This window comes from Fusarium sambucinum, chromosome IV (genome assembly GCF_050947815.1).
Source record: "Fusarium sambucinum isolate potato_lamoka chromosome IV, whole genome shotgun sequence".
Lineage (NCBI taxonomy): Eukaryota > Fungi > Ascomycota > Sordariomycetes > Hypocreales > Nectriaceae > Fusarium > Fusarium sambucinum.
This window is the reverse complement of record NC_139291.1, coordinates 7,455,750-7,479,155: the sequence shown is the minus strand read 5'-3', so window position 1 is coordinate 7,479,155 and position 23,406 is coordinate 7,455,750. Positions and strand designations below refer to the sequence as shown.

Here is a 23,406-nt window from a genome sequence, read left to right as displayed (position 1 = left end):
AAGTTCGAAACGAACACTGTTATGCGAAGCGCTTAGCACTAGGATTTGGTAACTCCCTGGCTACCTATAAGAGTTTCAACGGCCTTAATACTCAAGTCTTCAACTTCCATTCCAGGTCAAAGTACCATGTTTCTCGCTTCCATGTGATCCGTGGCATGCATGCTGTTGCCGCTTCTCACGCCTCTGGACTTGACCCGTTTTTGGCGAACACGATAACTTCGCATAGGTTTCGAGTCCAAGATCGAACCCGATAAGATTACCGAGAGTCATTGTCTTCCATAAGAACTGCCGTTCGCTTACTTCACCTGCCTCGTATTAATGGCCAACCTTACCTCAGTGCCGTGCCCATAGGGTAGGCTTTAGTTGAACTTCCAACACCTGCATCTTTACATCTTTATATAAAGACATAGACCACAAACTGTGTCACCAGACAAACCCCTGACGACCATCATTGAAGGAAACGATAGCCTTGGTCATCAAAGTGATGTTGACATGCAAAGAGATATTGTGGCTTGATCAAGTTCGAGTACGCCCAAACTCGAAACGAGCGAATTCCGAGTTACAATATCCAAGAACCTCGACAAACGTGGGATACGAATAGCATCAAGTGATATCGAGACTACGCCTGTTGTATCCAAACATCACTTTCCCTACACAAGCACGATCTCATCAAAAGACATATCGTGAAGATGGGGATCGAAGACTTGTTAGGTTGCCCTGACCCACAAGTAGGGCTCAAGTTACCCATTTGTACTGATGGAGGTTGATGTTGGGTTTCCATAATGAATCTGAACGTAAACGAATGATGCTATTCGACGTAGTTGGCATTCATATGGGACCGTTGGGCTGTGGTTTAAGCATGTGATGTGAGTTGGTGATTGCTCAAAAGTCCCTCATGCGATACTGCTCATCTGCTGTTTGACATGTCGTAAATGGTAGACTGTTTACTTGAGTATATGTCAAAGTTTTGATAAGAAAGATACATAAACTAGTTTCTCGTATCATAGATACAACCGTCGTGCCATAGTTGTAAGTAAGGTTCATGATGAGACTTGGTTGTCAAGTACAAAGGAAAGAGGCGTTTTGCCGAACATGTGCCGACAGAGTTACCCCACATTGACACAAGCCCAAAGAAGTTCAAACGCACCGACTTTTAGAAATAGCACATCTCGAGGCAAAAACGCAGTCTTCACACGCCCAAAAACTGCTGTCACCGCCTCGAAATTGTTGTTCTCGTGCCCATAGCAACTCTTGCTACTACAGCTGTCTCTGGAATAGCTCCAGCCCCATTCAGCTGCATCCCTGCTCTCTATACCGCAACCCATCCAATCCAAATCTACCCTTGAGTTAGGCATGACCCCTCGGTAGCCTTGTCCCTCTAAATTTCTACCATAACTATGCTGGATGCTGTGTACCTTTAGGCTGCCCGAGTTATAGCAGCGTCGTCCATACTTGAAAAGTCTCTCTTTTTTTACTTTCCCATCTCCATTGTATATTGCAACTGAATCTTGATCATGGAGGCTCAGGTGAGTTTGACTCTTCCCATGATATTTCAGTTACTCGTGCCCCGCCATTTCAACCGTCACTTTGTTCATGGCTGAGCTGCAACCTAATGACCGACCACGTTCTTGAGACCCGACCCGGCGGTCTGGGTATCTATCGCATGAAGCTCGCCAAATACAAAGGCATTTCTTTACTGACATGTATCTCAATGGCATAGATCGAGAACGCTGTCGGGATCCTCTCGAACCCCACCTCCGATCAATCCTTTAAAGAACAAGCCTTCGAATACCTGAACCAGCTACGGACAGATCCCTCTGGGTGGCAACCTTGTACTACTCTCTTCGCTCGAACCCCCCGAACATCAGAAGTCGTCCGTCTGGTCTGTCTCGAGGTGGTCAACTATGCCGTCCACACACAAGGTCTTGACCAAGCAAGCCTTGGTTTCCTCAAAGAAACTCTCCTCCAATACTGCCGGCAAACTTACGGCCCCAACGCCCAACAAGAAGCCGATCCCGCGCACCTTCAGAACAAGCTCACACAGACGTTGACGTATTTGTTCGTTTTCCTCTACCAAAATGGATGGGAAAGCTTCCTTGACGACCACCTCGAGTTGACAGGTCTCTCCACAAACACCGACAATGTTCAGGGTGTTGTCTTCTACCTTCGAATCCTCGGCTCCATCCACGACGAGATTGCCGATATGCTTCTGTCACGGCAGAACAACGAAGCCAAGCGAAATACAGAGCTCAAGGATCAACTCCGAGCTCAGGATATGCACAAGGTGTCCGAGTCGTGGAAGCAGCTTCTGACACGATACTCCAACAACGACACTGTCGTAGAACTCGTCCTCAAGGTTCTGAGCAAGTGGGTCAGCTGGATAGACATCGGCTTGGTTATCAGCCAGGATATGCTTGGGCTGCTGCTGCCCGTGGTAGGACGGCCAAGCACTTCGGGTGAGGACAAGGTTCGTGACACCGCTATTGACACCTTGAATGAGATATGTGGTAAGAAAATGCGTTCGTCAGACAAGATGGAGATGATCTCCTTTATCAACCTTCGAGAAATTGTCGAACAATTAGTTGCTAGCCCTCCTCTGCGCGAGTACAAAGGAACCTCTCGATACGATACGGATTTGGCCGAGGCAGTTGCAAAATTAGTTAACACCGTCCTCTCCGATATCGTACGGGCTCTCGAGGACAGCCAGATCAGTGATGATACCCGCGCCAGAGCCAACCAACATCTCCATGGCTTCTTGCCTTTCCTCTTGCGCTTCTTCTCTGACGAATATGATGAAGTCTGCTCTTCAGTCATCCCCGCCTTGACTGATCTGCTCACCTTCCTTCGTAAACTCACTGTCGTTAACCAAGATTACGGCGGCATGCTTGCGCCCATCTTGGATGCCATCATTCGCAAGATGAGATATGATGAGACTACCACTTGGGGTGATGAGGATGAGCTTACCGACGAAGCTGAGTTCCAAGACCTGCGTCGCAAGCTCCAGAACTTGCAAAAGTCCATCGCTGCTATTGATCAACCATTGTACATGGACATGCTGAGCAACCTGGTCGCCACCACTTTCCAAACCCTTGATCAGCAGCATTCGCAAATGGACTGGCGGGACCTTGACCTGGCCTTGTATGAGATGTACCTGTTTGGCGAGCTTGCTCTTCCCAACCAAGGCCTTGGAACCAAGAACCAGCCTTCAACAGAAGCCTCGGAGAGGCTGGTGGTCATGATGCAGAAGATGGTTGAATCTGGTGAGAATTCTTTACTATTGTTTGCAGTGCAGTGACTAACATAATATAGGCATTGCCAACTTCTCTCACCCAGCCATTCTCCTGCAATACATGGAGATTTGTGTCAGATACTGCGTTGTTTTCGAAAACCATCTTTCACAGTACATCCCTCAAGTCCTCGAGAACTTTGTGCGCTTAGTGCACCACGACCATGTTCGTATCAAGACCCGGTCGTGGTACCTGTTCCACCGGTTCATCAAGCAGCTCCGTGCTCAAGTCGGCAATGTTGCAGAGACAGTTATCCAGTCAATTGGAGATCTGTTGCCTATAAAGGCCGAGGTCCCTGGCGACGACGCTGATGATGATATGTCTTCAGACGAGTCCGACCATTCCGCAGATGCTCTTTTCACCAGCCAACTGTATCTCTTCGAGGCCATTGGATGTATATCCTCAACCCAGAGCACGCCCGCCGATAAACAAGCTTTGTACGCCCGATCTGTGATGGACCCCTTATTCACCGACATGGAAGGACACCTCCCACGAGCCAAAGCCGGAGATGCCCAGGCAACCCTCCAAGTGCACCATATTGTCATGGCTTTGGGTACACTGGCCCATGGATTCTCGGACTGGACTCCCGGCATTACGTCTAATACCCATGGACCACCTGACAAGGCCGTTTCCGATGAATTCTCCCGCGCAGCTGAAGCCATTCTGATCGCCCTGAACCAACTGAACTCATCTGCCGAAATTCGAACTGCTTGCCGATCGTCTTTCTCCAAGCTCTTGGGTGTTCTGGGTGCCGCCGTGCTCCCCCAACTACCACAGTGGATTGAAGGCTTGTTGTCTCAAAGCTCTTCCAAGGATGAGATGGCCATGTTCCTGCGTTTGTTGGACCAGGTTGTGTTTGGCTTCAAGTCAGAGATTTACGAAGTACTGAACATGCTTCTAACGCCCCTGCTTCAACGGATCTTTGGTGGGCTTACGGAGCCTATCGCTGGAACCGACGACGAGATCCAGTTGGGCGAGTTGAGGAGGGAATACCTTTCTTTCCTCCAAATCATTCTTAACAATGGACTAGACGGCGTCCTTGTCAGCGAGTCTAACCAAGGCTTCTTTGAGCCCATGATTTCGTCTATTATTGAGCTTGCCAAGACTCTAGAGGGCAACGTTACTAGCAGCAGACTTGCGTTTACCCTTATGATGAGAATGGCATCCATTTGGGGTGGGCCTGACGTCGCCACCATCTCCCAGAACCCAACAGCTCCTTCTGGCAGCCCCAACCCTGCATTCCCTGGTTTCGAGCAGTTCATGATTGACCGATTCCACTCGACCTGCTGGGAAGTCATCAAGAACCCCAACTTCCGCCCCTTCCAGGATGCCCAGACCAAGCAGGTTCTCACAGAGATTGCAGGTCTGGAGCAGATCATTTACACCAAGACTGGCGATGTTTTCATCCAGGAGTTGCAAAACAACCTCTTCCCTACCCTCGGTGTCAGCGGCGACGACTTCTTACGTTCTCTTACCACGTCAACGGATAAGAGGCAGTTCGCTTCTTACTTGCAAAATCTACTCAAGTCCCGACAGTAAACGAAAGGACAGAAACAAACAAATAAAGATAAAAACAGAAAGAAAAAACGTTAGGATGATTGCAGTTTGATAGGGAAATACCCGCGCCTGAATAGCAAGCACGGTGGATCGAAGCATGAAGAGATTGCCTCATGATGATGATGATGATTTGAGTCAAGGGCGGATGGAAGGATGGGTGGCTGGTTGTATGGGAGCCTCGCGGCGCATGTTCAGGGAGTTTTGCGGACAAACACATTAGAGCTAAAAAGAATCGTCTTTTTGTCATTCTCAGTCAAAACGAATATTCCCCCTTTTCTTATATCTTATTTTCATAGGGCGGCTGGATCATTTCGCAGCGGGGATGACTGATCAAGGAGGAGTAGGAGGAGTGAAAGAGCATTAAGAGATTTGGACATTGATGGGATGAAATACAATTCTTCATTACATATAGCGTCCGCAGGGGTATTCATGAAACGACGCTGTGCTCTTGGATATTGTCTCCTAACCTTGATGAACTTCCTCTAAAATATTAAAGTAGCAAAAGATGACCTCTAAACCCTTAGGGTATGCCTACCTAAAGACAAATGGCTTATGATTATTGTCAAGGTAAATTGCATAAAGTGACCTGCTAATTTCGTGTCTCATACCTCGAGAGGCCAACTGTTCTTCCTCAACGCAGACGATGCTACGATGGAAGGAACGCAAGGCACGAGTAGTACCTACCTACCTACCTATCTATCGATGCCTTTCGTCCGATTGTCTCTTCCTTTACATCATCAATCTCTCGTTCACAAGATCATCGCTTTCAAATCATCCATTCGCTCTACTATTTTAACCACGCCATTCTACAATCACTTATCATAATGAGAGTTCCTATAGCCGGAGGCCCTGCTGAAGTGAGTACAAGCCCAGACTACCCGCGAGAAGAGTAGAGACTTGAAGGGTGTTACATGAAAATACTAGGACACTCTGAGAACATCTTGCTAACGATACAATCAGATACTCCGCTCCCGCAGGGGGTCAGCATCATACAATCCCTCGGAAGGCGAGCTGTATGATTGGGGTTGCATCAGTGCTGAAGTGACCTAGCAGCTTTCACGCGAGCCTCTGGTATGGCCTAAAGAGTTAGAGGATTATGTCCTTAAGACGGTCGGAATTTGGATTTGCGTTCGTGACGGCAAGGGCGGTATAACTTTTGAGGAAGTAAAAGATGCTATCGAGATGGGTAAGGAAGAGGTTTACCTACCACCAGCGTTGGTGCTGCAACACCCAGAACCAGTGGCGACCAGACCTTATCACTGCTGCAAATGTCAGGAATCAACAAGGGTTCGAAAGAGGACAAAGACATTATGAAGACAGAGAAAGTCAGAGAGACAACTACACAAAAACCCCATAGTCGATTTTGGTACAGCGATATGATGAATTGACAAGTTTGAGCGTTAGATATTGTAAGACTGTTGCAAGATTCGATGGATCTGTACATACTACACTCTGGCCTTCAATCATACTTGCTAAGCGGGTACTTTATCACATGAAACCGAGACCAAGGGCTGGAAATCACAGACTGGGGGACAATTTCTTGAATAAGTTACATGTATGTAATAGAAAACGAGAGGCCAGATAGCGGCTAGACACAGCTAACCGCAAAACGACCAGATAGAAACTCTAAAGTCCCAATATTACGTTCCACCTTTTAAAACCCAAGTAGCCAGAATAAACGAACAGAATGTCTAGATAGTATATCCTGTTCTAAATAATATAACCTCCACCAGTCAAGCAGCGCCAATCTCGAACACCTGTACCTTCTTCAAGTTCAACGCACCACCAGAGTACTTCCTTGGCCTTCTCGGGCTGTCCACTCTCCTCATAAGCCCGACCCAGGGTGAACCATGCCTCAGATGAGTTCCAGCTGGATCCGAGTTTGGTAAGGGTCGAAAGCAGCGCATATGCGCGGTCTCGGGCGGCGAGGCGGTCTACGAGGGGTAGACGGGTGGCCTTGTAAGCGACGGGAAGCTCATCAGCATCCATTGGCGGCTTGGGAATGAATTGGGTATCTGAAGGGCCGAGACCGAGGGGTGTGGAGGGCAGGGAAGAAACAGAGTAACTATTCGAGGTCGACATTAGGTTGATGCCAGTATTCGTGTTGAGGGGGTCGTCTAGAGAAGGGATTGGAGGTGGCGGAAGAAGATCTTCACTGTAGATATCGAGCAGGATGTTGGATAGTCCGACAATAGAGCTAGGATGGTTCGGCGTGTGCGTCAAAGCGGTTTCAAAGTCGTTGCGGGCTGTGTAGGGTGCTCCCCTTGACAGAGACAGTTGTCCAAGCTATAATATGTTAGCTGAATGTGTAATATACGAAAGGGGTTCAAACTTACCTCTGCATACAAGTCACTCCAGAGGTCCTCAACACTCTTCTTCTCAGCCCAGCTAGGAGCTTTCAATGAGCCTGACCCAGAGGGATCTCTGGCCAAATCAGACTCAAGACTTTGAATGAGTCGTTGCGCCTCTGTGATGGCCCCCTTGCAATCTTCATACATGCCCGCACGGCGGTAGAAACCGGCGATCATGAGCCAAACTCGAATCAGGAGGACAACTCGCTGAGATCGTTCCTTTTCCTTGGGGAAGTGGACCAAAGGCAGAATGCAAGTAGAAGTGTAAGTATTGTCTACTGATAGCTCAGAGTAATCAGTTGACTTGGACTGCGTGGAAAGATACGAGTTGAGATGTCCCGGTCGTGCCCTGAAAGACGAGCTTCTAGCTGCGGTTTGTCGTTTGCTTGAGTAAGTAAAAAAGTCTGACTGCTGCTCCTTCTCTTGATCTTCGACACCAGCTGGCGTAAAAAAGACATCACCATCAACAACAGTAGGCCCATGGGCAGATACGATAGCCCCGATACTCGAAGATCGTTGTCGACTATGGCTTCGTTCACGCTTCTGAAGACTGTTACTCCTACCAGTAGCGCTCCTATCACGGCGAACAGAGGACACTGATCCTGTTCGTGGCCGCGAGTCTGCCATGGATCCATTGTCTCCAGTAACTTGGATGGTTGGGGCACTGCTGCGTACCGTTGCGGCAGTCTGAGGTCTAGGGTTCCTGTCGGTGGGAGAAGCATAGACCTGCCTGGTAGGCGGCCTTGACCTGTCGTTGCCACCAAAAATGGTTCCTCTGATGCTTCTAAGCGTACCAGAAGTCTTTGGTGGCTCCACGGCCTTGGGGGTGTTGAGTGTGGTCTGCGCCGCAACATTTCCAAAAAGTCTCGAGAAAAGAGTCAACAACTCGAAACTGGCATTCACAGCCACATCTGGTCCTTCGAGCAGCTCAACCAATGCTAGTTGGGTCATCTTGACCTCCAGAATGCCTTCCTTCTCGGCATCATCCATATCATCAACTAGGCCGTGTCGGTCATCTGCTGCGGTACCCTTTTCAACTTCATTGAGGTGCTCGCTTCTAAAACCCTGATCGGCTTTACCAAACAAGATTGTGTTATCCTTGAACTGTTCCAGGGCACCCTCGCATGCTCTTGCGGCCATGTTGTAATCTTGTCTAGCACTAAGGAGAAGAGCAAGAAGATGCCATACAGGAATCAGGGAACGTTCTTGCCAATATGGCCCATATACCAGATCGTAATTTTCTTCCTGATCCTTGCTTGTTGTCAAGGCAGTTCTGACTGTTTCGATCGCGGCAGTCAATTCTCGTCGCTCAGCCAAGAGCAAACCAAGAGCATAGAAACTCCTAATATCTTTTGAGCGTCCGAGGTCAGCTGATAGAGACTTTCTCAGGCACCGAATCGCCTTTTGCTGAATCTCAGCCCTGGCAGCGGCCTCGTATGTAATTCTCGACCAGTTGGCCTGGGACAAACCAATAGCTTGCCACGCCAGTGCAGTGGTATGAGGTGGTACGGGTGGGTGTGGCAAGTTGATCTCACCGTGTTCCGCAATGACTGGTGTAGGTGTATCTTGCGAAGGGATTTGTGGCAACTTGGCTAACCAGTCCTCCAATTCCAACCCAAGCTGGTACGCCCTTTCCGAGGCAGATCGTTGACCATATCTGCAAAGAGCTTGAATACATTGTGCTATTGTTTCAAGAACCGTGGCATCATCATCCAAAGTAGGCTCTATGTGTCCTGTCTTGTCAACACGGGCCTTACCCTTCTTGACAATCTCAAGATAAGAGTCAAAAGCTTTGAAAGCCAAATCAAACTCAGCAATGGAGAGGTGAACAAGGAATAGGGCGCGTAGAATGGATGTCGAGTGATAAGTCTTCATGGCTGCGTTGTAAAGAGTATCGAGGACTCCACGACTCAGGCTGCTTCTTCCACCTTGTCCAAGATCCTTTTCGCTCCATCCTCGTCCGCAGAGGATAGTCCAGTTCCGTAATGCCTGGTTCACGAACCATTCGACTTCTTCGCGCTCATCTTCAGCTCTAGGGAAAGATGTTTCGCCCAGTAACAGTGTCTGGTATGTGGCTTCGGCATGCTTGAGCTCTACTCGTAGCTGACTCCGTGGTGAAAGGTCGCCGGCAGTGTTGCTCACAAACCCCGTGGGATAAGGTTGGTCGGACTCAACAATCTGTGAGATGGCAGTGTAGTACTCCTTCCAGACTGTTCTCCTAGGAACTGACCCCTTAAAGCCGTATCCTCCAGTCACAGGTGTCGACATGGTATCCCAGAATCTTGCCCATGCGCGGTAGCCGGCCAATGAGTCAGAATCAAGCTGCAAGATTTCGTTGTTTCGGAACGCGTTGCCAGCTAGCATGCAGTACTCGGTGAGAAAGAGCTCTGACCAGTATCGAAGTTGTCGTCCTATACCGTGTTCCGCCCACACTCGTCCAAGGGATGAAAGACCAGCTCGATAAGAAATCAAGGCTTGCTTCGACTCGCCACTACGAGCAAGGCAATTAGCCCTGAGGTAGGCGGCTTTGAGCGCGCAAACGCTTGACCATTCGGCATTCTTGTCGGCCGGGTTGATCTCTCCTTCCACCAAGTTGTTCTCAGGCAGTCGGCTAACACATTGGTTGTAGTCTCCTAGCGTCCAGTGCAGCCAGCCTGCACATACCTCGGCCTGAAATCTGTCGTTCTCATGTGCAGCCTCCTCATCGATCGCAGCCTCGAGCTTCGGTAATTGGTCCACAGCAGTGATCTCGCCTGTGTTCACAGCAGTGGTTGGTCGACTTTCGTTATTCGTGTGAGCTGCTGCACCTGTCGTCTTTGCAATGGCGCATTCGGTTTCGGCGGTCAGCGCAAGACCTAATTGATTTGTGTTAGCATCACATCCTGGGAAGATATTCGAAGCGTATCATACAAGCTCTCTCGGGTGCGTGCTTGCGGACTTTGCGAACGAGCTCCGGGACCAAGTCCCAGTTTCCGTCACAGCGGGCATGGTCCAGCTGGTTGATATATTGCACGGCTTTAGGCTGTAAAGCAGTAGCAATACATGGTCAGCTTCTCTCGAAATTCGGTGAGGGCGTCCTGTTCTCGTCTTACACCCATGGTTCCACGTCTTTTATCTGTTCGACGTTCAGGAGATCTCTCGGACTTAGACTAGCAACCAGATAGCGCCCAAGCGCATGGCGGGGGGGATTTTGATGGTAAAAATGAACTGAAGACCTCTAATTCGAGGTTATTGAAACGGAAAAGTTTCAGAATCGTTTATACTGAAAGTTATTCGAGTTGTTTCAAGAGACCCCCTTTGGTGATGGTATAGTTGCGGTCTCTGGACTTCAATGTGGTTACGGTGGTATTTGGCAGATGAGAGCTGCTGGGACGACGTAACTCAGCTTCTAAGCCAATCAGAGTCTGTCATTACAGCACGATAAACTCCACTGTCAGGGGTCTTCCCGCCGCCCGAGCTAACCCACCTGAGCTATGCTTGTTGCGTTGCTAGGGACTTACCTACTGGAAGCAGAAAAAAAGTTTCAATAAAGATTTCTTGGTCGATCTTCAAGACAGCTTCACTCATAATTCGTGGTTATAAGCCAAGAATTACATTTTGGCTTGATTTCTGGATATTCTGTGATTATCCAGACTTAGTCAAAATTGTTTTACTGCTACTGCCTTCAACAATTACACGTGACGGCGCAGTATCAAATTTGAGTTGGTCTACTTCTTGTCTTGACCAATATCTTGAAGAACCTACTGTCGCAAAGCATCTGAGGCTTCACACATTCTCTCATCAAAACTCAACCAAGGCTCAACAATCATGACGACCTCAGCGCCACCCGATCTGCGGGTTCTTCTCCGCAAACTTAACGCTATCAAGGATCCTCAGCTTCTTCTTCATGCGCTACCATCTCTCATCAACCATGTCCTACACTGCAAAGAGCCCTTGTCAACGCCCGTAGATGTCAAGGGCAAGAATGGCGCTTCAGAAGCCGCCACCATCATCCCTAAGCTTAAGCTGAAGATCAACAGTCTCTTGATTGGACGAACAACTCGTGAGTCTCGGTTCGTTGCCGTCGCTCTCATCAAGACCATGGTGGATGTTGGTGGGTGGGAAGTTGTGCGAGATTGTAAAGACTGGGCCAGCGGTCTTTTGGATGTCGTCGAGGTATGTATAGTCAATCACAATCTGGTTAAGTTGGACACTAACTCTTGGTAGAAAAATGACCCAATGGCTTCAAAGGAGCTAGCTATTGTAACTCTTGCCCGCATCTACATCTTTGTTGAGCCGTATCAAACTCTGTCCCGAGAGATTGCTAAGCCAGGTATCCCGAGATTTGTCGATGCCTGTCTCAAACTCATCAGCGCACCCAAGTCTGGAGAGAAGCTTCAGACACCTTTGTCTGTTATCGAGACTGTATGCGACACCCTCTCAGCTCTGGTCCCGCTCTACCCAGCCACAGTTCGACCTTTCAGCGCCAAGTTCAAAATCGCCGTCAAGCCATATCTCGCTCCTACGCAATCAGACGAAATTGTTGTTCCTCATTCCCTGCAGCGAGCTTCGCGAAAACTCGTCATCTCGCTTCACCATGTCGCAGCCAAGTCAGGAGGCAGTGATGAGTGGGCCAAGCTGATTGATATTCTCCTGAATGACTTGCACTCTACTGCTGATCAGGTTTTAAGAGCCGTCTCAGAATCGTGGGAGGGGTCAAATGGGTATACTCGATCGCATGTTGGTGTTGATGGCGCAGTAAGCGGGGGAGGCTCAGCTGCAAACGAGCTCCCCTCATGGTCAGGTCTTGAGGCTGGCGCTGAACGTTTGATTGGCCTTTTTGAATATCTTTCAGACTGTCTGAAATACCCTACCAAGGCACCTGTCATAATACCTACCAGCGCACTCATTGATACTGCATCTCGACTACTGCTTATCGCTAGACTTTCACCCAAGTCCCAAACATGGGAGCAGGCACTTCAGACCAATGCTGCTATTTCAAGAGATGAGAAGGATAGCCTCTGGACGGCACTACCGGATATTCATATCTCTGCTCTGCACCTTATCAAGGCTTTGTTTCAGCGTCTAGGACAGGATGCAGTGGCCATCGCTCCTGAGGCCCTTGACCATCTCGTCCGAGTGTTCAAGTCGGGCATCAACCTTCCCACAGTCCGAACGACCGGTTACACCGTCCTCAAGGAGATTTTGACCATCTCAGGCCCAGCATTGTCAAAGCCCTCTGTTAGCAGCCTGGACCCTGTTCTTGGTGCTTGCTGTCGTGACCTGCAGCAAGATGCCGGATATCTCAAGGATATCGAAAAGCAAGCGGCCTCTGGCACTGACAGCAAGAAGAATAGCATTGCTGCCAATGCTGATCTCATGCTCTTCCCTCAGGCTAACGCTGTTGCCGTAAACGCGTCGCTGGAGTTGGAGCACAAGGCCGCAGCTGCTAGCCTCCTGCCAATCATTCTATCACACCTACCACAGAGACATGTCAAGGCTGCCTTGCGAGGTCTCGTTGACCAGACAGCTATTCTCACAAGCAACCGCGATGCCATGATCGCAAGTGTTCTCAACCCCTACAAGGACCAGCGAGGTCGAGTGTATCCCAGCATCCTTCCTCACCTTACTCAGCGATTCCCCAACGATAAGAGCCTTGAGATCCTGCGCACCAACATCCGTGCAGGTGCTCAGAGTTTGGCCGAGGGTGAGGAGCCCCTAGAGGCGCTCCCTGTCGAGGAGGAAGAGGAAGAAGATGAGGAGATGAAGGATGGCGATGACGAGGAAGAAATGGTCCCTGAGAAGGGTGACTTGTTCAACCCTGGAACAATTCCCACAGCTCCACACGCTGAGAAGAACCTGCCTATCCAAAGTAACCCCTTTGCTCCCATTGAAAAGGCCAATGCTTCGGAGAACCAGAATGCTTTTGCGCGAGCATCTTCACCGCCCAAGCGAAAGCACGAGGGCTCAGACTCTGCGCCTCCAAAGAGGCAAGTCTTGGAGAAGTCCTCGTCTCCTGATCGAGTACTCCCAGCACCCATCCAAAGCGCTCCGGTTGTGGCTAAGGAAGTCGATGAGGAGGAGAGTGATGATGACGATGATGAGAGCGTCCATCTGAATATGGAACTAGAAGATGACGATGATGAAGAGGAATAGTAGATGCGATGGATATAGAAAAGTAATTGTCAAGAGAATTTATTGGGGTATATAATTTAAAGGGCCTGATCCCTCGATCTCTAGCCTTCGTATACCTATTCAATGTCTGCATCCAACGCCGTCCTAGCACTACGTATTGAAGCCTACCACTTCCCCGACCAAACCCAGAAACGGCCCGCCAACTCCAACCAAGAATAACGCCTCCCAGGGGTGATGCCATTGTGTATGCGAAGATATAAAATGTTGTTTCTGCCGACTTAGTCTCGCAACCAAGCACGACGCTTCTCCTCCTTGCGAGCTCGTCTCTTTTCCTTGAACTGCTTGAGCTCCGTCTTGGAAGGCTTCTTCCCCGAACGCTCGGCCTTTAAGCTGCGACCGTCGTGGGAATTGGCGGCGGCTTCGACGTCAAAGAAGGCGTTCATCTGGCGCTTGGACTTGGCCTCGTCGGTGTGGCGCTCAGGTCCTTCGCCTGCTGTTTGGAACTGGCCAGTGAAGCGATTAAACGTAGCTGTTGAGGCGTATATCTCGGCAGGGTCGATGGCGGCGCTGGTGGTTGCGGTTTGGTCATCTTGGCTGTTGCCTTGAGCGTACCAGGCATTCGGGTCGTAGTCGCCGTGAATGGCTGGGTTGTAACCTCCAGCTGCAGGTTTCTCTGATGCTGGGGGTTGGGGAACACCTGGAGTGGCCGGTGCGACAGCGCTTGTGGCAACTCGCGGGTTATCCCACTGAGACTGACCAGTGAAGCGATTCACAAAGAACCAAGCCTGTGTGTTTGGATCCCACTGACAATCCCAACCATCGTCCTCTTGTTGCGGCGAAGGCTCAGCAGGTAGTGGCGGTCCAGCAGGCAGCGGCGGTCCAGAAGGCAACGGTTCGCTAGGCAAAGGTGGTCCATCCGGTGTCGATTCGTTTGGCAGAGGTGGCGCATCCTCATCGGCATCGTTGTTGTGGTCTTCTGGCGACTCGGAAGCCTCTCCAGATTCGCGATCAGAAGTCTCCTCCGCAGGTTCGGACGCGCCGTCGCGTTTGGGTGACTCTGGCTTCGGCGACTGAGCGACCGGCTCCTCTACGCCGGCGGAAGGCTTAGGCGACGACATAATGAGTGTTGCGCTGGTGGTTGCGATGTTGAAACGTCTATCATCCCAAAAATGAGTTTACGAAAATCGACAGTGTCATCGTGATACTTATGCACCTAAGGTTTTGGATTTAGCAAAGCAGAGCGTATAACTCTTTTTTTTCTGTCTTTGAGCGTCCAGTAGATTGGATTTGCTGGCAGCGCTTCACATATCAGAGTATATGCTTCGCAAATTATCAAGAAATTGAAAATCGCAACTTGACGACGATGGTTGGTTGAATGAAAGAATTGCGGATGTATAACTTGAAATGATGAATCAGCTGCGCCTCTGACACAGGCTGCATAATTTAGGCGCAACTTTTGGTCACGTGAATCTATGTGAAGTGTGGCAAGGTCCGAAAGAGTTCACTTCACTTATTCAGAAGAACTAACAATCAATCACAGACAAACGGTGGTTCAATAAACTAACTCGGTCTGTCAAATTACCACAATCTAACCATTATTCGGATAAGATGCCGTCTCACATCTTGAAGGCCTCCTACTGTGGCTAAGTAAGGTCTCGACCATTCTCAGGATCATTAGACCCAAAAGCTGTACCATAGCTTTCAGCTCATAATACTAATTAATGATCAGTAATAATGCCTCCTTTCTCAATTTCCATTTTCATTTTCTTTCAGTGATTAACTCACAGTCATGTCTTGGTCATTTCGCTCGTGTTTTATACAGCTTATCGTGTTGGCGACTACAAGTCATGCATCACCAACAGACAACGACGAGTGTAATTGTTACCTTACCAATGGTTCCAACTCTGCATATTATTCACGACACGACTTTTACGACTTCAGAAATCTTTCAAAATATGCCCAAGTCCCAAGCCCTATCAGGAATTCTTCCAGAAAAGCAGGCGTAACAAGCGACTACTTCAAGAGTGATACATGGGATAGCACATGGAATATACAAGACTGGAACAATCGTGGGGGCGGCGGTGTTAGTCTCTCAGGCGATGCGACCGTTTTCATGTCCAACACTCCCAACAACATCTACATTCAAGAGAATGACGATGACAGTGCGACTTCGGACACGTTCCTCACCATGCGAACGATGCGAATGCCCGGTTTCCAGAGCGCCGCCGAGTTTGAATCAGTATCAACGTATCACTACGTCTCGGTGCGGATGCTCGCTCGTGTCACCGGCGGTGCGGGTGCATGCATGGCACTGTTCACATACCTAGAGGACGGTGACGAACTGGCGGATGTGCAAGAAGCCGATATTGAGATCCTCACGCGTGATCCGAAAACCCGGATCCAGTACACAAATCAACCCTTGTACACAGATGATGGTGATGAAGTTCCCAAAGCAACTCGCAACGGTACATTACCCAAGGGCCTTGGTTGGGATGACTGGGTTGTACACCGACTCGACTGGACGCCTGAGCGATCTGTGTGGTATGTGCAAGAGCAAGAAGTGGCCAGTATCGAATTCCAAACGCCCAAGGATCCCGCACAGATCATTCTCAATGCTTGGAGTGATGGTGGTTCGTGGAGCGGTAATATGAGTCTTGGTGATTCAGCGTACATGCAGATTCAATGGATTGATATGGTGTACAATGCCACCAAAGACAATGATAAGAGAAGTCTTGACAATGGAATGCTGAGGAGGAGTGTTGGAATAGAAAGTTCTCTGTTTCGTCGAGAGGATAATGATGATGGATGTAAAGTCGTCTGCAGTATCGACGACGTGGACAAGACCGGTGAGGCCAAGGTGCTTTGGAAAAGTGCAGCATCTCACATGCTGGTTATGGAACATTGGCTGAAGGTAGTTGTCGGATATGTGATCTTGATGATCATCTGGTAAGTTGAAGCGTAGTACATATACATTGCATATTCATGAGTTCACTTTAACCATGAGGCGATATCATGTGTAGTATGCTTATGAAACTGCTACTAGAAACGATGTAGTTTTCCCAGGTCTCAGTAACAGCAACAAATGATAATCTCTCACCGACCTCTGATGGATCCCAGACAATCAACTCTCAAAGCTTACTATCAAACTCTCCTCTTCAAGATTGACCAACCTCCGCAACCACCAACGCCACAAACAATAGTCACCGTTTTCACCCGCAATTCCCTAAACCTTGCTTAACTTGTTAACAACAAGCTCACACCATCCGTCGATCATAATCCATCTAGAGGATCCCTAGTCCCGCTGCTTTCATCCGCACTGACCCGCCTTCCAACTCAAAGCTCCAGCCCCAGCATTCAAATGCAACTGCAAAGAAGCTATTAATAACAGTTACATAACGCATACTGAATCGTGGATGTTCGGCACTACGCCAAGACCAATCGAGTTGCCGACAGAAACAACGGGGTCATGTTCACCGTTGGTTCTGATGATACATGATCCCATCATTTATGTCACCCGCAAAGCATTGGCTGGGACATTCTTCCCCAGGCTATTTGTCACGCTGTCCTCCTTCGAGACTTCACGGGGAACCGTGCAAAGGTCCGCAGCTCCATTTCATTTCTGGGGTAAGGATAGGATCAGCTACTGTCTCCCCGGACATTGACTCGACAATGCATTGATTAGATGGTTCCAGAAAGATGAGTTTTGCAAGGATAGTAATCATTTGTTGCACTATATACCAAGATATGATGATGTGTCTTAATTCCCCCATCAACTGCACCCCTTAGTCATTCCGTAACAAAAATCAATCGCTTGAACAGACTTGTGTCTGGTCATACTAAACTTTTAGACAGACCCAAATTCCCAAATTTTGAAGCAAAATAAGCAAAATCGTCGTCATAACAATCCTATTTTTTTTATGTCCTTGTGCGCCGCTATCCTTCAACCTTGTTCGGAAAAGGAGTAGGCATAGATCGATCCGCGAAAGGTCGCTAATTTCGTGAGAAGCAATGATTAAGTGCTTTTATATAGTACTGCTAAGACTCCTCAACACGAGGAGCTCTATATCGAATGTTTCCGTCCTGAATTATATCGTAAAGTCCGTCGACAGGTCTTGCCATCGGAAGGGTATCATAACTTTTTAGCATCTGCAGCGTGTCTGTACGCTGTATGATGATATGTTGAAGCTCGGCCTAAGGGCCTGTTGTCCAATTCGGTTGCGGTGGGATATATCTATCGCACATCCCGCAGAAGAATCAACAAGTCAGTCGCGGCGAGATTGCCTTTCAATCAAGTGCGAGCGTTAAGTGTTTTTATCTTCTAGTAGCATGCCTATGGTGGGCAAGATTCTGCTGAGGGGGTGATTTCTCAGCCTCACAAGAATCATTGCTGGCCATGGATCTCGTGAATTGGACGAGAGCTGGTAAGAGGACCGGGCCTCCTACGTCGTCAGCTCTGCAGGCGCCTGTCGATGAATGGACCCTCTGGAGGACTAGGTCCAGAGGTCGTGTTCGAGTTACAGTTTCACCTCATATTGGCTTGTTCAAACTGGAATTGCTGCCCGTTGGGGAACGCCATGCTGGCACTCAATCCAAAGGGATCCCAGTCCAGGCCGTTTTGGTCCAGCAACTGAGTCATCGACGGATACTGTGAGTGGGTGGTCTGAGGCTGCTGTTGCTGTTGCTGAACAGGCTCGTGGGATGGTGTCATCTGGTGTCCGGGTCCACTGGAGGCAGGCGACATCATCATGGGCTGTTGGTTCTCGCCGCTGTAGCCCGAAGGGTATCCTCCATGACCAGCAGGGGTTTCAATCTCAGGCTCGTCAATCATATCTGCTTGAGCATCATATTCTTGTTCTGTGGGTACAGTGTTAGTGTGTTGTCTATCGAACGATGAGGACAACGGCTTACCAAGCTGCTCGATGTGGTTTTGGAAAGCCGGTGTGGGATAGTAGGAAGCTCCAGATCCAGTCTGTCCCCGACCACCGTTCTGCATCATTGAAGGTCGAGGGGCCTGTGTATTCTGGGGTATCTGCTGCTGCTGCTGTTGCTGCTGTGGTTGATGTGGCTGTTGAGGCATCTGCTGTCGTGACATACTTGTCATGGAACCTCGCATCGACATGTTATCCGAAGCAGCGGGTGAAAAGGCGGAACCGGTGTTGCTTGGCGAGTTGGAGTGAGACGATGGAGTTGGGCGGTTCTTGGGTGAGGCAGCATTTGAGTGTGGTTGAAGCGGCGGTGGCAGTACCGGGACAGGCTCAGCCTTGGGAGCGATATTCGAGTTTGATCGACGAGACTGGTGATGTCGGTTCATAATAGCACGCTGGATTGGGGGCGGCTGAACTATGTTCTGAGGCATATGAGTTGGTCCCAGGTTGGGGCTACCAGTCTTTGCACGAAGCTCGGCCTGAACATCGATTCCCTTTTCAAGAAGGATACGCTCAAGAAGCGAATTCTTGTATCGAAGCATCAAACACTCATCGGCAGCAGTGCGGTGGGCCGCCTGGAGGTTATGGAGGTTGGACTCATGGACACGGATGGTCTCTTCGAGTTGCTTTATGTATTCAGTTCGACGTTCTCGGAAAGCAGCTTGAGCCTGTCGGTTCCTCTGCTTTCGCTCTTCGGAAGTCGCATAGATCTTGACATTGTTTGTTAGTAGCTATTCTAGTCGTTGAATGTTGGTGTTTGTTGTCTCAGTCGGTAGGAAGCGAGATTGAAGCGGGGGAGGTGACACGTCAAGTTCATTTGCCTTGGCACCATCGTGCGGTGATGTTATTCTTGACGAGAGACGTTGCTCATGAACAATAGGACATGGTGTAGTATTGTGAGAGTGAGATATGAAACTGAGTCAAGACTTACAGGTTTGCGGCCGCCCTTCCGCTTAGGCTGCTGAGGCTCTTGGGTGGCATTGGCAGAGGTTATCGCAGGGTGATGATCGCCTTCAGGGCTTGAGCCAACGAGAGAGTCGGTCTCGTCCCGAGGGTGACCGTTTAGGCCATTGAGATGATTGTTGTTGTTTTGGTGTTGCGCAGGATCCGCCTTATCGATTGACATCTTGTCTGCCATTACCCAGACTGGGCTACTAGACGATTTGCCGCGCAGCGGCAAACGCCCCAGAGACGCAAAACGGAAATTCTGTTACGTGACGAAGACGGGTGGAACGTCAAGTCGACGGGCGTAAAGAATCAAGACAGGCAAGTGTGCGCCCGTTGGGTTTTTGCTTTGCGGTTGCGGGCGTAGTGGCAGCGGGCGCAAGAGATAGCAAATGCAGCCCGGATTGGGGGTCGTACGGGGGTCAGCACCAAGAGTACTGCTGAGAAGAGCCAGAGACAACGCTTGGCTATCAAAGATAGTATGGATGTGCTGCGATGTGAAAGGATAACTGATACTGATACGCGTCTAACAAGCGCCTATCCTATCAATGTCGCAGGGTCTTTTGCAAAACAAACGTAAGAAATTCTACGAAGAGATAAAAGACGGGCTGTAATTCGCGTCGATTTCTTGGGGGGGACGGTTGCGATAACAGAGAAGGGGATCACTCACGCCGCAAGGGAATACGGTTTTATGTAATGTAAATTGGTAGGAGGGGGCTGCCCAGGACACTCCTTCTTTTCTTCAAAGACTCGAGGGCCCAAACCCTTGAGCCAATTAAAATCTCGTATAAGGGCCCAGAGTGGACATCATACGGGCAGTGGAGCACAGGAGACAGCGGCACCACCCACTAAAAAAACCAGTCCACCACCGGACTCCTCCATCTTTGACCTTAATTCTTCATCGTCTGGCATCGAACGAATGCACGGGCCTTGAATGATTTCTTTTTAATCCTCCAGATTAAACATGAGGGATATTAAAACGAACCGATAATCGATCAATCAATCAGACAGTGCAAGCATTGTTTGGCTGTCTGTCATGTAGGGGGACTAACCCACTCGCTCACTCACTAAACAATCTGCAGCCATCCATGCATGTCCTGTCCTGGTCTGGCATTTTCACCATCCCACCCCAACCTTGGAACTAGCCTCTTTTCTATCCCATCCATCCGCTCATCACACTCCAGCTGAGTAGATCTGACTGAGACAGTGGGATTCCAGAGCAGATTCAACTGATAAGCAATCCATGACTTTGTTGATGCTCAAGATCTTATGATAAACTTACAAAATCACAGACCTCCGCCACTATCTGCAAAAAGCACAGAGCTTCTTGTCGCGTGGCCGTCGGCTGAAAATACTTCTTCATTCGGCCGCCGGGCCACTCCCACTCTCTTTCTGTTGGTTGAACTGATCGGCAGCTGTAACATCGGAGCCCCCGCTTTCGCTCCCCTCTCCCAGTCTTACCGGAAATACCTACTTCAGTCATCGACCAGAGACAACAACAAGGGCGGTTTGATGGTGGTTGAACGGTGCCCGGTGCGCCTTGGTGGCGTAGGCATACGCCAGAAAGCGTTGCTCGTCTAATACCAACTTTGACGGACAACCCTCGATGCTCACATCCCGCTCTTTCGCCAATCACAATGTCTGTGCAAATTTTCAACGCTTTGCCGCAATTTCTCAAAGTTCACTTGCCGGTGAAATCTGCAAAGTCTGAATTTAGAGCTTACCGTAACGTCTCATGGTGCGTTCCAGCACTTGGCTTCGTCATTCCGCGGTTGATCATCCTTTCATGCTTAATTACACCGGTTGTTTTGGCTCTCACCCTGGCAGCCTGGCAGTTCTAGAAAACTCAGAGAACGACCCATGCGAGGGCCAACGACAAGGGTCTGCCATTGAGTCCCACTATTCACCCCGACCTCGCTGGTTGTCAAGTCTCTTGGTCGATGCAGGACTTTGAGGCTGCTGTTGTCTTCAGCTTTTGTGGTCACCTGTTCCAGATTGTTCACACATCTGTAACGCCGCTGGCTTCATCACACATAATTCCGTAGAGTCCGGTTGGCAGGCTTCCCATGATGAAGTCTGGCTTACGACACCAGACCACCAAACATCTGGTGGAGCAGTCAATACATGTGAATGTCCAATAGTGAACGCTTTTTGCTTAGCGCTTGTAGGATCAAGATATCCTGATCCTTGTTTTCACAGCCCTCCGAAACCTCCGGTCCAGAGGATTATCCCAGGCTTGATCTCATCCCTGACAACATCATGTGCTCTTACAACACGACGCTCATAAAACGCAGTACGAAGATTTGTGCAATTATGCCGGGTTGTCTTACTGTTGCTGTTTGAAGAACATGTGACCAAACAACTTGTCTGGGTGCAAATGAAAGAATTCATGCGTCACGGATTTCTGGGACTCGTCTCATATCCAGCATCATAATATCTACGTACTGTCCAAGATACGGCTGTGCCGAGCAAACATTTCATGTCAGATAAGCGAGACGGCCTCTGATATCAATCAGATATCCCAAAAGTTGCATGTCAGTCTGATAGAACACACCTATGCTCATTCCCTCAGTGTGAAAGAATGACGGGATATTGCAACATCCTGGCATTAACAGCACAAATTTGATCGGCCAGGTTGACTTTCATGAAACTCCTGGTTTTGAATGTATCACTGCCGTTGATCATCCTTCACAATTGCCGGTGGTAATTAAACAGCGAAAACTTTATTCTTCCCAACCTCTACAGATGTGCAACGGTTTCAGCAACGGCGACGTAAACGCTGATGCCACCATAACAAAAGACTGCATCTCAACATTTCTAAACAATAATAGTTCACTTCTAGGATACGTGCTACAACGATGATGCATCACAATGATTCTTCAAGGTGTCATGAGTCGCAACCATGGACAACGATCCCAGCCCGTTGTCTCCTTAGGATCAAACCTGCATATGATAGCCCCCAGCCGTGCAACGGTGGAGTCTCACATGATGAGAAGTATTGGCTTCCATGTGCTGTTCCAGAAACATGCTTTGAAAACTCTGCTCGTAGTTCATTTCCTGCTCATGCATCGGTACATGCATGCATAGCTTGTTTGATCGGAGCCACAGATCTAGGGGACCCCCTTGGTCTCCAGTCTGGATATCCTCTTTTGGGGTAGGTCATTATGAATGTCAGACTAGCTCTGGCGGTGGATTCAGAAAGTCAAAGATTGCGGTTGCTGCTATTACCCCAGATCTCCCCCATTTTGTGGGATTATCGTGACAGTTGATGTATAATTGAGATGATCTTGTTTTGAACTGTGAGGCTCAGGCTTTGGTTGCTGGAATCTGCAGTGCTCTTAGGTTTCTGTGTCTGTTCTTCGATGACACCGGTACTTGGACAACCCACGCACATGTGTAAGACGATGAGACGAGTATAAGCTCAGGTATGTCGAATATGATTGAGATTACAACCGTGCATCATTTCGTCAACTGCGCCCTATCGTTTCTGATGGGCCAGGCACACAGAATTGCATCCCTGCCTTATTGCAACCAACGAGCGAGGATCTGCCAAGTAAGGTCGAAGGAAGACGGTTCGTCTCGCTTGGCCTAGCGAACCCGCTTGACCTGCATTTCCCGAACAGCGGCGGTCTCCTGTTGTAACTTTGTTGGGCCTTAGCTTCCGCCCTTGATGAACAACTTGAGGGTCGTATTTGTGACGTTTGATTACTAGCTCCGGTCAATCGTTGTCTTTTCTTGAAGGAAGACATGTTTCGTTAGAAGGCTGATCATCCTCACGGTGGTAAGACGGCTACGTGAGAACCGGGGTCTTTTAATGAATCCTTGCAGGATGAACTTGTGTCGTCGTGTTAATATGATCTCATGCCCTTGACAATCACCGTAGCCAAGCCACACTAGCATCGGTTGAATCTGCCGAAAGTCTCGGTCACCTCCTTCACCGAGAGGGATGAAAAATCCTCTCACCTCAGCTGACTATCTTTGGGTTAACTAGGCTTGCGGCTTGTGCAGCTTGTAACGCCAGGAATAAGTGGTTGAGCAATGGTGCCAACAGTAGTAGGTGCGGAGGTTATTTCGAAGAGACATGGGTAGTTGGTTCTGGAAATTTTCTAGCGTGTCTTGGGATGTCATGTCAGAATCTCAAAAGAACCTCATATCATGGATCAGTGTATTTATGGCATGATTGAATCTATAAGCCTCGATCTCACGTCGATCATATCGTCCAAATAG

The 23,406-nt window shown here is 49.1% G+C and overlaps 6 protein-coding genes across 6 annotated transcripts; 3 read left to right on the top strand and 3 right to left on the bottom strand.

The window, feature by feature from the left end:
• Nucleotides 1-1,514: 1,514 nt before the first annotated feature.
• Nucleotides 1,515-4,826, top strand: FSST1_002420 (Ran GTPase-binding protein LOS1; the record flags this gene model as incomplete). Its single annotated transcript, XM_083228409.1, has 3 exons — nucleotides 1,515-1,526; nucleotides 1,721-3,260; nucleotides 3,310-4,826. 3 exons carry the CDS (start codon nucleotides 1,515-1,517, stop codon nucleotides 4,824-4,826), a joined length of 3,069 nt encoding a protein of 1,022 aa, XP_083092602.1.
• A 1,728-nt stretch (nucleotides 4,827-6,554) lies between these two features.
• FSST1_002419 (uncharacterized protein) lies at nucleotides 6,555-10,293 on the bottom strand (the record flags this gene model as incomplete). The annotated part of the gene is made up of 4 exons (XM_083228408.1): nucleotides 6,555-7,130; nucleotides 7,181-10,050; nucleotides 10,106-10,217; nucleotides 10,288-10,293. The coding sequence occupies 4 exons, from the start codon at nucleotides 10,291-10,293 to the stop codon at nucleotides 6,555-6,557; spliced, it is 3,564 nt and encodes a 1,187-aa protein (XP_083092601.1).
• Nucleotides 10,294-11,002: 709 nt separating this feature from the next.
• On the top strand, nucleotides 11,003-13,330 carry FSST1_002418 (rRNA processing/ribosome biogenesis-domain-containing protein; the record flags this gene model as incomplete). Its single annotated transcript, XM_083228407.1, has 2 exons — nucleotides 11,003-11,350; nucleotides 11,402-13,330. 2 exons carry the CDS (start codon nucleotides 11,003-11,005, stop codon nucleotides 13,328-13,330), a joined length of 2,277 nt encoding a protein of 758 aa, XP_083092600.1.
• A 257-nt stretch (nucleotides 13,331-13,587) lies between these two features.
• FSST1_002417 (WW domain-containing protein) lies at nucleotides 13,588-14,427 on the bottom strand (the record flags this gene model as incomplete). Its single annotated transcript, XM_083228405.1, has 1 exon — nucleotides 13,588-14,427. The coding sequence occupies one exon, from the start codon at nucleotides 14,425-14,427 to the stop codon at nucleotides 13,588-13,590; it is 840 nt and encodes a 279-aa protein (XP_083092599.1).
• Nucleotides 14,428-15,098: 671 nt separating this feature from the next.
• On the top strand, nucleotides 15,099-16,259 carry FSST1_002416 (concanavalin A-like lectin/glucanase domain-containing protein; the record flags this gene model as incomplete). The annotated part of the gene is made up of 1 exon (XM_083228404.1): nucleotides 15,099-16,259. One exon carries the CDS (start codon nucleotides 15,099-15,101, stop codon nucleotides 16,257-16,259), a length of 1,161 nt encoding a protein of 386 aa, XP_083092598.1.
• A 1,572-nt stretch (nucleotides 16,260-17,831) lies between these two features.
• Nucleotides 17,832-19,360, bottom strand: FSST1_002415 (MeaB bZIP transcription factor; the record flags this gene model as incomplete). The annotated part of the gene is made up of 2 exons (XM_083228403.1): nucleotides 17,832-18,944; nucleotides 19,166-19,360. 2 exons carry the CDS (start codon nucleotides 19,358-19,360, stop codon nucleotides 17,832-17,834), a joined length of 1,308 nt encoding a protein of 435 aa, XP_083092597.1.
• Nucleotides 19,361-23,406: the final 4,046 nt, after the last annotated feature.